Below are 14373 nucleotides of genomic sequence, written 5' to 3' on the forward strand. Positions count from 1 at the left end.
TACTTAACCATTCTGAGCCTCTGTTTCCTAATTTATAAAATGGGGATAATATTATCACCTACCTTGTAAAGGTATCTTCACAATATACTGCAATAAAAAAATATGAGTGTTTGGGATAACACTGTGCTACCCCAGCTAGTGCCTAGCACATGGTAGGTGCTTAATGGATGGCAGGCATCACTACTATGCAATTCTGTTTCTCTGAAGGCCTTCAGACTCTTAGCTAATGTTACAGTGCCGCAGAGAGGCCGGTCAATTCTTCGCTGTTCAGTGTTAAAGACTACCTTGGTCTATCAGCTAAGACAGTCCCTTCTACAGTATGACCAACAGTCACTGTTGCTTATCTAGGGGTGGGACAGGGACTCACCTCCATCTAAGGAGCTAGCTCTCTGTTTACAAACATGCTTTTCTTGAAAGAGTGCTTTATTTCTGCAGTCTTGGCCCATACAGAGCAAGTCTACTTACTCTTTTACAATTCCCATCACCTCCCAAAGCAGGAGGAAAGGATGTCACATTGCTTTGGTACTCACTCTATTGGCCAGGCTGACTTTGGTCCCCAACTATGACATTTAACTTTCTCTTATACATGATAACGTAGCAAATATTTCCCATGAAATGGGTAACAGGAAACCATGGCTTCCTTTGTCCTGTACATCATTAAGGCAGCCTCAGCTGACATTTACTCTTTGGTAACCGCTCATAATTTATTTGAGCATAGTTTTATAGGACTTTTTTTTCATGGTAATTCAAGTAATGCTACAAGACTCAAGTTTTTAATGGACAGTACAGATTGGCCCCCACAGGTTTCATCGTCTACATTCTGGCTTACTGTTCCAACCTGCCAACCTCCTTGTAGGTCCTGCTCTGTGAATCCACATGCTGGGATTCCCTCCCCCATTCTTACCATCCAAGTTATTTGCCGTATTAAGGGCATGAAGCATCTGTTCACACCACTGGGTAAATCCATCTTGGGCTTTATTTACTCCCTGAAAGAGCTTCAGCAACTTTTCTTCTTCTTCTACTTTCTTATTCTGCCGGTTAGACACACCTACAGATTTACTAAAGCAAAACAATAGGGCGATATTATATTCCCAGAAACTGTTACTATGTGATGATACTATAATACCATAAATACTGTAGAGGCAACATGGACAGCTGCCCAGTAAGCCAATTCTTAGTTATATACAAGAAAAAAAAATTCAAATATTTTGATTGGACACCTCCTTAAAAACTAGCCTCAGCTAATACCCTAGTCTATAGGGCTTCTATTTTGAGAAAATAATGAAGTTCCTCCTCCACGTCCTTAGGTGAGCTGTTTCATTTACTAAGCCTCAGTTTCCTCATATGCAAAATGGTGCCAATACTTCTTTGGGTCACAATAAGGAATGAAGACACTCAAGCAAAGGCCTGGAGCATAACAGTGCCTGGCAAAGAAGCTCAATAAACTAATATGTTAACCTTCTTTTAAGTCTTCAATCAAAATGAATCTGACACCACCACCATTAATTAAGTACTTACTATATGCCAGGCACTTTACTACTTCATGTGTGTTTGTTTACTCCTTATAACTACACTCATCAAGTTATTATCTTCATTTTACCCATGAGGGAACTGAGGCCCAAAAGAGGTTCTCTCTTGCCCAAGGTCACACAGCTACTAAGTGCCAGTGCTGGGATCTGAGTTCATGAATGTAACAGACCCATGCTCATTCAACAGCACTGGCTACCGAGGAAAGAAAGATGAAGATGAAATACAACTAATTTGCCATACGGTAAGTTTAGGGCCATTACAGAAGTTATTTGGAATGTTCATCCTAGCTTAAACATACAAATTAGAAAAAAACCAACCAACCAACCAACCAACCAAACAAACAAACAAAAAAAACCCAAAACCCACCTAAGTTAACTAGAGAAAACATTGTTAACAACAAAAAGTATTCTCTTCTTCTTATCAGACAAGTCACCATGTAGTAGGCAAGGGATTAAGTGTTTAGCAGTAAGAAAAGCCCAGAGAACGATTAATCGAGTGTGCTTCACTGGGTAGAAAACAATCACCAAAATAATGAGTTACATGCTTGGGCATAGATGAGGCGGAAGTAGAAAATGTATGCAGCATGCCTTCCACCCCCTCCTCTCCCACCATCAAGGTACATGGGTGTACTCATTATGAGCCCTACCTGAGACTGGCGTTGTTTTTATTTTTATTTGTTGAATTTCTAGGTCCCACCTCTTTCACTGCATCATCCCAAAACCCCATGTTGGAGTTTTTGGTGTCTGCATTACTCCAGATACTACTGACTAGATCAGATGCCCACTGGTTAGGAGGACCTGTGTTTATAGAGCCCCATACAGAATTCCCAATGCTGGTGTGCAGGTTGGAATGCTGTTAAAAAGACAAAAAGACTTTGGTTAACAATATCAAAAAGCTAGTTTGAAAAGATAATCAAGAAGCAGTCAATGAGCATGTGTTCAGGAGAGGAAACCCACTGTGCTGTTCCGGGCTCTGTTGGATTGCTGGTGCTGCTGTTGCTGCTGTTGCTGCTGCTGCTGCTGCTTCTGCATCTGCCTGGCCTCTTCCTGCTGGATCTCTAGTAGAGACTTGGTGGTACCTGCAGGTTTGCTGACATTCCCCCAACCTGAGAGTTTCTGTTGTTGTTGTTGCTGCTGCTGCTGCTGGAGAGCTTTCATCAATTCTCTCTGCTGACGCCTTTGCTGTTGGAAAAGGACAGCAACCTCAGGACTTGTTTTTACACTAGTTATAAGTACCAGGACATTATAGAATACTAATACACAACACCTGTTTAAAACCCAAATGGGGTTGATTCATTTGTCTAAATTAAGATGGAAATGCCAAGTGGTACTAAGAGGAAAACCAAAAGACTAAACATAGAATTCTTAAAAATGAATTTTTTTTTCATTAAGTGCAGAAATGAAATAAATGTTCTCAAAGTTCCACCAAAATGAAAATAAATATATACTCTTTGAATATTTGTTTGTGTGTGGCCTTGAGATAGGATTTCACGATACAGAGCACAACTAGGTCTGGAACTGAAACTCTCCCTGCCAGTTTCCCAAGCACTGACACTGCTGGTGTGTACCACATGCCCAGCTACATATACTTCTTTAAAAGCATAAACCAGTAAAGGACAAAAGACACAGACAAGATTTTTTAAATCAGAAAGTAGGGCTAGGGAAGCCCTCTAAGTGAGTACAGTCTTGCTCTGCAAGCTTGGGGACCTAGGTTAGTCCCTGAAGCCCATATGAGACAGCAGGTATGGTGGTCTATGTTCTGCTCACCAATTAAGCACTGCAGAGGTAGAGACAGGCAGATGCCTGTGTTTCATGGGCTAACCAGCCTAGTCTATTTAAGTTGCAGGGGAATGAGATTCTGTCTCCAAAAACAAAATAAAAACCAAAGAAAGCTAACAAAGCACCTGATGCTGTCATTCATCTTTCCATCTGTATGTGCACATACACAAATAAGTATCTAAATAGAAAGGTATAAAGCTGGAGAGCACATTATTAATAATTAGTGTAGCACATCCAGTAAACTGAAGCATAAATGAAGAAAGGTGCCCCCAACAAACAGCCCATAGAAAACCAAGAGTATCAACATGACACATATAGCGGAACCTTTGATAAGCTTTTGAGACCCATAACAAATAGCATATGCTTCTGAGCTAGAAGCAAGAGACCAAAATAAACACATAAAATTCAATAAAAGCAAACAAGATAAAATAGGAATTGCCTTTAAAAAATTAATGTGTGTGAGTATTTTGCCTGCAGGTATGTATGTGCACCATGTTCGTACATGGCTTTTAAAAAGCTATCAGCAAATAATATCCCTAGAACAAGGGGTCTCAACACCCTTGAAGGGTTAAACCACCCTTTCACAGGGGTTACATATCAAGATATCCTGCATACCAGATACTATTCCTAACAGTAGCAAAATTACAGTTAAGAAGTTACAACAAAAGAATTTTATGGTTGGGGGTCACAACATGAGGACCTTTATTAACAGGTTGCAGCATTAGGAAGGCAGAGAACCACTGCCCCAGAGAGTTGATGGTGCATTCACTAAAATAATAAAAAGCTATATACTGTAACTCAGGAATTTAAAACAAGGTAGTATAAGCTAAAAGCTCAACAGAAAACCTAAAAGATAAAACTGAGGAAATGTGCCCACCAATAATGATATAAAGACAGGAGGAAAAAAGTAGAAATCACAATCTATCTAGGACAATCATGCAACTGACTGGAACTGTATGGAAAAAAAAAAAAAAACTCCAGAGCTGCATAGCACTGAGCACGTCCAAACTGAACAGGTTAGAGAGCCACAGGCAGGGTGCTCCAGAGAAGACAAAACAAGTAACATTATCTTGGGTTTCTCCGCGTGACAAATAAACATGGAAAAGCATTTCATGCTTTGTAAGATACAGGCGATAAAAGGTTCCAAGAATATACTTAAATGAACATACAGCGAGAACTTTTGGGAAGCAGGGCTGAGGGCAAAAACACTGGCTGAAACACTGCTCAGGCCTACTGAGAATGTATGAGGAGCCTGGATGGACCCTGATTCTTGTTCACATTAACTTTTCAATGAACAGAGACTAAAATCATTACAACATTTCTAGCCTTGAAAACAGAAATACTCTGCTCTGTGACACCCATTTGCTGATAACCTTTTAGAGGAGGTTATTCCAAAAGTAAAGTTTAATCCTTAGTTTTTACATTAAAGTGAGAAGGCAATTTTGAGGTATAGAAATGCTTTAATCTATTGGATGATTTCCAATATATATCTCAGACAGATCCATCTATCCATTCACACACCCATCCCATTTCTCTCATGTACCTGCAGCTGCCTAGTTCGGTGAGTAGCACAACAAAGCATATCCAAACAGGATAGCTTGTATTCTCCAACAAGCTGACTAGTCTGCCTCAAGTGCAAGCTACATAAAGCATGTTCTTCATCTCATCTGTCTAAGGGCCTTTGCAGGCACACTACTGAAGCACAGAATATCTATCATCCCACCCCCAGTGACACCCTCAACTCCCATGGCCTTTCCTTCCTGCTACCAATTCTTTCTCTGACACTTTTCACGCTCGAAATCACCATATAGTCTGCTTGATCTCTGTGGCCACCTGTCCTCAGCTAAAGGGTAGGTTCACACAGCAGAGCATGCCACCATGAGACTTGGCTGCACTTCCAGACTATCAGTGAGTGAATATGTGTTCAATCGATCAATAAAAGAGACACCTTACAGCAGGCCTTGTGAGTCGATCACCTTCCTCTCTATTAAAAACGTATTCCCTCCCTCCTCTACAATGTCTCGCTCTTTTATTACCTTCCTCTCCTACAATGAACTTCAGGATATAAAGTTAAAAGCAGAGATATTATTTTTGTCATATTACAAGTTTTTCTGGGTTAGTCAGAGGACCCCAATATCCTTTAGTGAAAAATATACCCTGCCATTGAAACAAATTCAGAAATGGATGTACCATGGTTAGTATTAACTGTCAACTTGACATGATTTAGAACCATCAAGACAATAAATCTCTGAGCATGGGAAATTATCTTGAGTATACTGGCTCAGATGAGAAGATGGCCCCTGGCTGGGACCTGGGCTATACAAAGGACTAAAGGAACAGAGTCTTAGCATGACCTCATCCCCAATTCTTTACTGTGGACACAATACAGTGTGTCCACAGTAAAGACCAGCTGCTTCAGGTCCTGCTGTCTTTTAGACTCCCCCCTCTCTCTTTATGTTGTTTATGTTTCCTCAGTTCTCAACACCATATGTAGTTTTTTAAAATAATATATTTTTTATTTGTTGACAATGACATACATGCATATAATGAATTTTAGAAATGTCTTCCTCCCACTCTAACTTGAATGCCCCTCCCAATCACATACCCTCTTCCTTTTATTTATTTTAAAAAAACAACCCATTGAGTTCATTAGTGCTATCTGTATGGATATAGGTGTAAGGCTATCTACATTTATTTATGAAGTAAATAAAAGCTGAAAAGCTACATTAGAAAGTTCTAGGACTGTCTGGAACATTCAGTGGTTAAGAGCACTTGTTGTTGCAAAGGACCTGGATTTGATTCCCAGACCCACATGGAGGCCCACCAACTCCTCAAGCACTAGGACATGTGATGCATAGACACACGTGGCCAAAACACTCAAGACACATAAAATAATAAAAATAAATCTAAAAATCTTAAAAAAAAAAAAAAAAAAGTTCCAGGAAACAATTATGTTACCCAATCTTATGTTATTCCTATTAAATTCTTCATATATACCAACGGGCCCAAACCATACTACAAGGTTAAGCAACACTGGGTCAAATTCTGGCATACAGCAATTCTGACAGTAGCATCAAGAGTCGTTAGTACACAGTACATACTAAGCTGCCTGGAATATGGAACCAGGTGGCTTTTACTGCTTACCTCTTCTCGAAGCTGGCGTTCTCGTTCTTCTTCCAGCTTCTGGATCTCAGCCAATGACAGTGTGGCCTGGGACTGACATGTTGCTGTGTTAGACTGCTGACCCCACGTTGATGAAGAGGGAAGCTAAAAACAACAAGCACATGACAAAGCAGGTGAGAGTAAGGAAATAAGGAAGGGTGACAACACTATGCCCAGAGCCTCAACTTTACAATATTCATTTCAAAACTCCTTTTCCACATTACTCTACGTTGGCTTGCTTCCTTTGCTCCCAACCTATGTTTATTTTAAAATAACAAAAAATACACATATGTGTTAATGCCCGCATGCTGCTGCCATTTGTGTACAAGTGCTACACTGAACATCTAGCAACAGAGTCAAAATCAAAAGGAATGACAAAGTGTGACTAAATTAGTTGAAGATCTAGGGATCTAGTTAGTGAGTGGGTTAAACCCAGGATTTCTGAACAGAAGAAGAATGCTGTGGCAGAAAGCGAATGAAAGGGCTGGGCAGTTTTCATCCCTCTCTCATGAAGGGAGTTGCTGCTAACACAAACCAGGCTGCTATGCAGCTCTAGTTATGAACATTAAGCTTGTTTTAAACATTAAAAAGCCTACTTTATCCTTTACATTAATTAGCAAAACAGAATATAAACATGTGGTCCTGAAAAACCTACATTTTTAAAGTCTGGTTTTCTAAAGAGAATTCTGTGTTCTTCTTTGTCCAATAAAATGGTAAATGTGAATTTAGAAACATCTTACAACTCTTAAACAAAAAGTAACAATGAAGACCCCAATGCTAACCCAATTTTTTTATTTTAATATGTAAACAGCATGTATGAAAACATCCAAACACTAAGCAGTACCCCAGGAAAATGGGTCTATAAATAGCAGAGACAGCTGAGGACAGAAGCAGCAGTGCCAGGTACAGGCATGAATATTACCAACATCCATGTCCTCAACAGAGCAACAAGCTCAGCCCTTAGCCATTCTGGCCCGATATGGTAACAGTATGGTAGTTTTCTCAAAGTAGTCCTTTGATGAGGTAAAGAAAGGGATCAGAAGAAGCTAACAGACAAAAGGAAGATTGGGGCTGTCTTTATCTTCACTTAGATTGCTTATTTGTAAATTATCTCAAATCTTTATTGGATAAAGGAAACAGGTATACATGGTAAGAACTATTCAGAGCTTTGTCTCCCCCTTACCTCAATTACCACAGCCTGTGATACAGCCTCTTAAAAAAGTCTTTTGTAGCCAGCAAGATGGCTCCCACCAAGCCTCGGGACTTGAGCTCAGTCCTCAAGAAACACATGAGAAGTGAGGACCAGCTCCAGGAGCAAGTTGTTCCCTTCATGCCATAGGTACATGTCTGGGAGCTTTGTAATGTGGTCAATGGGACTAGAACTTACTTTTAATCATTGAGCCATCTCTCCAACTCCAGTCATTTGCTTTCAAGATTTCCCCTAGAGTGTTTCTAACTTCAAGACTTGCTCACTGTAATGCCTCTCTCATAAACCTCATCCCCAAAATAAACCACTCAAATTCACTGTTCCAAAGCTGCCTTAGCTCAGGAAAGTCTGGATGGATGGATGGTGACTCTGATATTTTACCAATATCAGAGTTTCTTGAAAGAGTTTATATTTAAACACAAGCTTGCTGAGTTCTACTCATCATTTTCTTGTCTTACGAGATCCAGGGAATAGATGTCATTCTCTGCTTGTTACACTGGATTCCAAGGCTTTCCTCACACTTTTATCCTGTGAATTCCTTGACGACAGGGGAGACTAACCCCAATCAGGTTCAACATGCAGCCCAGAGAGCACACCTGCCAAGACATTCTTCACCTTCCACCCACTCACCTCTATGAGGAGTCTCAGCCCAGCTCTGCTATGCTCCGGCTTCTGCCTATGCCCTTCAGATCTAGGCAGTCAACAAAAGGGCTTGCAAACTGGATCAAGGCAGCTCTTTCCCACTGGCCCTTCCTACTCATCCTCACCACACACCCTTTCTAGCAGACTCTTAGTATTCATTTTCAACTTCAAATAGTACTTTCAGTCTTTCATTTCCTTACACACACACACACACACACACACACACACACACACACACACACACACACACACACACAAGCAGGGCACGGGGTGGGGTGGGCAGAGATTGTGTAGTCCTGGCTGGTTAAGAACCTGCTATGTAAACTACACTCACCTCTAACTCAAGAAATCTTCCTGCCTCTGTCACCTGAGATTAAAGATTTGTGCTGTCCCATCTTTGGCCTGACTTTTCCCCAATTGTTAACAAGTCCCAAAGGCACCTGTTTTGCACCCCATGCCAGGGTCCCCACTAGAATAGGGCGCTGCTGTGCCTGCTGCTCTCCCAGGTTGCTCAATGTTCTTTTCAATTTGTTTTTTCTGCTGAAATGGTAAAGAGGAGCGACTTCAACTGCCACAGAGCCCTACTGAAAAGAACCAAGCAGACTAACTTGTTAGTACCAGACGGCTGCTTGTCCCATCCCCATATATGTGCATGGCTTTCACTTAAACACTTAACAACGTACACGCATCACATTGTTTTGTTGATAAACCAAATAGCCACCATAAAGTTTAACCTAAGTGTTTCCTCTTATACCTAGCATTATACCTTCATTTGTGCAAGCTGCTGTTGCTGCTGCTGCTGTTGCAGCCTTCGGAGAGCCTCTTGCTGCTGCTGCCTCTGGCGCATCAGATCCTTCTGCCGCTGCAGCTCCAGTTCCTTCCGTTTTCGTTCCTCTTCTTCATGCCGAAGTCTGGCTGCCTCTTCCTCCATGCGCAGCCGGTTCTCTTCCAGTCGACGCTGGGCTTCTTCCTCTTCCCGGGCCCATTTGGCAGCCTCCTCTTCCTTTGCAGAAGGAAAAATCAAAGAGGAAAAAAATGTTTTATAATTTTGGAGGGATAAATCATATTGCTTTTAAAGGTGTCAATCATGATGGTATTTAGAAATGATAAAGCAAAATCCTATTTAGTATGACACTAGGAAGAAGCAGGTTTTACAGGGGTCTGAAAGGTCTGAGTGTTCCAGGACATGACTTTAACAGATTACAGAACTGTCTCTTAAAAGGTCTGTGGTGAAAGTTCTGATCTCAAAAGTAGCTCACCACATGCTGCAACAAAATTTCCTGAAAACGTCATTTCAATACTACTGGCAGAGCAATCGCTTTGCAAGAAGCCACTAAGACCTCAGCTGGGCCTGGAGACAGTGACTCCTTAAAAATCACCAAATTCCACTGTTGACTTTCAGTCTTTATGACCCATAGGCCCTAGGGTCTTTTCAAAACACCTCTCCTTAACTAATTCTTTAATTTCTACTGCTTTCCCCCTCACCTGCATTCATTTTCTCTCAGCTTTCTTCCCTCAAAACAAGCTCACTATGTCACCTGGTTCACTTGCTGCAGTGCTGAGTGCCCTCCCCTTGCAGAAGGGCTTGCTATACCTGCAATGCTCTTTGACCAGAAAACTCATTCTCCTAAGTGGAGATTAGCTGTGAGCCTCTGATAGGTGGATTTCCTTTCTAACTTTTCTTTCAAAGATACCTCATCTAAACTATTGTTACCACTATCTCACCCCTAAGAAGGACATGTCCACTACAAACAAAACCAGTTTTAGCCTATAGCCTAACAACCATTCCTTTCAGCCATCTTTCTTGCTAATCTGCCACCTCAGAGACTTAAAACACTATACTTTGTTTCAGAGGTTCCATATGTAACGAGGAACAATAAAGATTCAGGCCAAAGTGACATCTGTTTCAACAATTCTATTGAAGACACCCTTAATGAACAACAACAAAAAACAACATAGAGAAAACTCATCTCCTTTTTGGGCAGAGGGTCCCATGCAAAAGTCCCAACTTGAGGTAAAGAACACAAAGCAGAAGTTAGCCCACCAAGATCTGGAATAGAGAAGTATAAGTGATCTGAACCCTGACAATGTCATTGAGTTAGAGCAAGATGTTCAGTGGACTTACAGCCAGATCTCCTTGGCACGTGAAGTGATTTCAGTGTCTGAACGTTAAAGCATACTAACTCTGGCATGTACTCCTCTGTCCACAAATTCTCTAAGCTTGTTAAAGACCAGACTGCTTCCTAAAGGCTTCTAATAACACTTGCTGGTGTAGTGGCACAGACCTAATCCTTGGTACTAACTAGAAGCCTCCTCCCTAGCTTTCATAGTGTCAAGAGGTGCTTATGCAGGCTGCCAGATGAGAAAAGTAATCAAAAGCCCTACCCAGCTATAAAATCTATAAATTACAACAATGGGAAGCTGGGAAAGATATTTCCAATAATGCAATAGTGGCACTTACATCTTGGCAGTAACCAAGAGGTATCTAATTGGACTTAAGGCTGCTAAATAGGCGAAAACTGATGCCTGGTACTATAAACTCAGCAAAGAACCCATGGCTAGAATGGTTGGTCACAGGTCCTGGTGGAGAACATAATACTGCCACTTTCCTAAATCATTATAGCTTCCAACTGTATGCTTATACACAGATTAAGTACAGCTCTCACCCCTTATCAAAGGAATTTCTTTTGCAGTAGATGTAATCTATTACAGAGATCCAGTACTGTTCAAAATGCAGAGGACTACTGACTATAATATGACCAGCTGCAAGAGGGACATCTACAATACAACTTCTGCACCTAAGGCTCAAGGACCATCATGTAAGATCAGAAGAGCCAAAGGATCAGAACAACTGCTAGAAGACAATGTCTTAAGAGACACGGCACAAACGCCATACACCTTCAACAGTATAGCTGCATGAGTCCTGAAAGTCCACATCAACATACCAACATAAATAGAGAAAACTTTTACAGAGAAAAGTTCTCTCCTCTATATAAAGGGCTACAGGCAGTCAAAGGCTCCCAAGAGAAGGAGAATCAGTTTTCTCCAGACACAAGGCCCCCTGCCCTCCCATAGGTTTCCCAGTCCTAAGTGGTCAGGTCTAAACACCAGGTGGACTCAATAGGTTGTTTGTGTAGGTATATAGATATAAGTAGGTAGACGCCATAGGTTGTTTGTGTAGGTATATAGATATAAGTAGCTATAGAACAAGAGGGCATTAATGCAAAAGGGTTGGGGAGTGGCAAAGGAGTTGGAGAGGAGAGAGAGAGAGGTAAAAATAATGTGGAAATATGGTATACTCATGTATGAATTCTCAAACAACTACAAAATTCTAATTGTAAAAAAGATATTATTAAGGACTACTAAGGAAACAGACAAGCCACAGAAGATGTAAACCATTTACTTAATAAAGAGTGTGTCTTCAGAATATAAAGATTACACATCTAAGAAAGAAAGCTAAAATTTTAAATTGGGGGGGGGCGGGAACCTAAACATTACAAAAATTAAAAAATTTAAGTGTTTTAAAGCACGTCACCAAAAAAAAAAAAAAAATCATATAAAGAATACAGAGCCTAGAAATCCATGCTATTACAAATTTTTCTTTTAATGGTGGCGCATACCTTTAATTTCAGCACTTGGAAAGCAGAGGTGGGCAGATCTCTGTGAGACTGGGGGTAGTCTAATCTACAGAGTGAGTTCCAGAATCACACAGGGTGTTACATAGAGCAACACCATCTCAAATTGGAAAAATAAAATTTAAAAATTCCCACACCATAATGTGCTTTTACCATAGAGATGAAGAAAATCAGAAAGATGTTTTTCTTTTTCCCTCAGAAAAAAAAGTTTCATTTGAAAAGATAAAGAATGCAGACTGATAAGCCTGAGCCAATCAGTTCTTTTGGTGACTGTGAGTGCCTTGAAAAGGCATTAGGAGCTGCCCCGGCCCCAGCTTTAAGAAACAGAGCACAGTGAGTGTCTGGCCACCTGCTTGCGTAACAGTTCTTCCTGCTTCCTCCTTTCCTCCTCTTCTCTCCTCCGTTCCTCCAATCTTCTAAGAGCTTCTTCCTGCTGCTGTCTTTCCTCCTCTTCTCGCTGTCGCCTTAGCGCAATCTCTTGTTCCCGCTGGCGTCTCAGAGCCTCCTCCTGAAGAAAAGGACAGAGTGAAGTGTGTGTGAAACTCTGGCTTACCAGTACTTGAGGAGGAGTAGGGACTAGGAAGTTTCCGTAAGTATAGAACAGGATCTGGAGTACAAAGTACCACGTCAAGTTGAGAAGGCAGGTAAATTGTGATAGTAACAAGCCAGGCGCGGTGGCACACTTAATCCCAGCTCTCAGGACACAGGGACAGGCGGCGGATCTCTGAATTCCAGGCCAGCCTGGTCTATAGATCAAGTTCCAGAACAGCCAACATTACACAGAGAAACCCTGTCTTAGAGAAAACGAACGAACAAACGAACGAAGCTAGGCACAGTAGTACAGGTCTTAAACCCCAGCACTTGGATATAGAGGTGGGAGGCTCTCTATAGTTCTAAGGCCAGCCTGATCTACATGATGAATAAGATGAATAAAACCCAACTATTTAAAATACTAGAGCACTGCAATACAGTAAGAAGTCTATCCTGGCTTAGAAAGCAGTCACAGGTCTACTACTGACCCTAGACAGGATACTAGAACAAGGCTTTGCTTTCTCTGATGTTATATTTACTCTACTTTTAAACATCACCTAAAAATATACATCATAAGGATGCCAAATTGACGTACACCAAAATCTAGTGAAGTGAGAAAAGCCATGCATCCTAAAACATCCTCAAGTCCCACCACTAAGTACCACACAGAATCACGCAAGAAGAAACACTGCATACTGTAGAATTAAATGTGTATTTTTTAATCTTCCCCACCTCCCAGGGACTGTCTGTGTAGATCAGAGATTTGGCTGCCTCTGCATACCACATGTGTGTCTGGTGGCTTCAGAGGGTAAAATAGGGTATTGTATCCCCCAGTACAGTGGCTCTCAACCTATGGGTCATGACCCAATGAGGGTGGTTCCATTATCAGATATCCTACATATCAGATATTTACATTTTGAGTATAATAGTAGCAAAATAACTTGGTGTTTGGGAGTGAGGAACTGTATTAAAGGCTCAGAGCATTAGGAAACTTGAGAACCACTGCCATAGAACTTGAGTTACAGTTGTGAACTATGGCAGGCGCTCGGAATCAAATCCTGATTCTTTTGGAAGAGCAGCCAGTGCTCTTAACTGATGTGCCATGTCTCCAGCCTTTTATCATTATCTTACACTGATGCATAGAGTAACTCCCAAGAAATTTGTTTTTGTCTCATCATGGATCCTTCTGTTCTTCACAGAACACCTTATAGGCAACAAGCACAAAGGCGTAACTAAAGCTACACTTCGGACCACCAGAGTGGAGTCTTCCACTGGAGTCTATAAAACTCCAGCAGAAAAACAGACTAAGCAAGTTAAGAACAACAGATTCCTCAAAATGAAACAGTAAAAACATCATAAAAAAGTAGTAAGCCTCACTGATTAAAAACAAAAACAATGCAAAGACTTTCAGATGTCCTAGGAAACAGTAAAACATTGGGACTAGGTTTTGTATCTCCCAATAGTGGGCTAGCTAAACAAATTTTGTACAGCTACTGTGATGATGTAGATCTGTGCACATAAGTAATATTTGACATGAATGATGACATAATTCATTAATGTCAAAAGTCAGGACATAAAACACTAAGTACAAATTACCTACTTCTTAAGTAATCGCCCAATTGCCTTTTTGTTATCTACTAGTACTTCAATCAAAGACTGAAAATATTTGAGAAGGAAAACTGCATCTCTACTGGGTCACTGATTTTTAACAGGACAGTACAACAACTCCCACGGCAGTTACACCATGCAGATTAGTTAGTAATCTAGGGTACTCGGGGGTGACATGGCTTGCACACACAATCTACATCAGAGACTGGAGCATCTGTGTATTTCATGGTTGTAAGAGGTCCTGACATCAAACCTCTGAAGATGTATCTAGGGATAACTA

The 14373-nt window shown here is 41.0% G+C and overlaps 1 protein-coding gene across 4 annotated transcripts in view; it reads right to left on the bottom strand.

The window, feature by feature from the left end:
• Positions 1-14373, bottom strand: part of Gigyf2 (GRB10 interacting GYF protein 2) — a 125061-nt gene that overhangs the window by 7123 nt on the left and 103565 nt on the right. For all 4 annotated transcript variants that reach the window (XM_034521652.2, XM_034521653.2, XM_034521651.2 and 1 more), the window contains 6 exons: positions 12304-12462; positions 9086-9322; positions 6453-6575; positions 2487-2711; positions 2177-2382; positions 905-1059 (listed from right to left, as the gene is read on the bottom strand). In XM_034521652.2, coding sequence (XP_034377543.1) covers positions 905-1059; positions 2177-2382; positions 2487-2711; positions 6453-6575; positions 9086-9322; positions 12304-12462 — 1105 coding nt within the window. The remainder of the gene's footprint in view (positions 1-904; positions 1060-2176; positions 2383-2486; positions 2712-6452; positions 6576-9085; positions 9323-12303; positions 12463-14373) is intronic.

The sequence above is a fragment of the Arvicanthis niloticus genome, chromosome 17 (assembly GCF_011762505.2).
Source record: "Arvicanthis niloticus isolate mArvNil1 chromosome 17, mArvNil1.pat.X, whole genome shotgun sequence".
Classification (NCBI taxonomy): Eukaryota; Metazoa; Chordata; class Mammalia; order Rodentia; family Muridae; genus Arvicanthis; species Arvicanthis niloticus.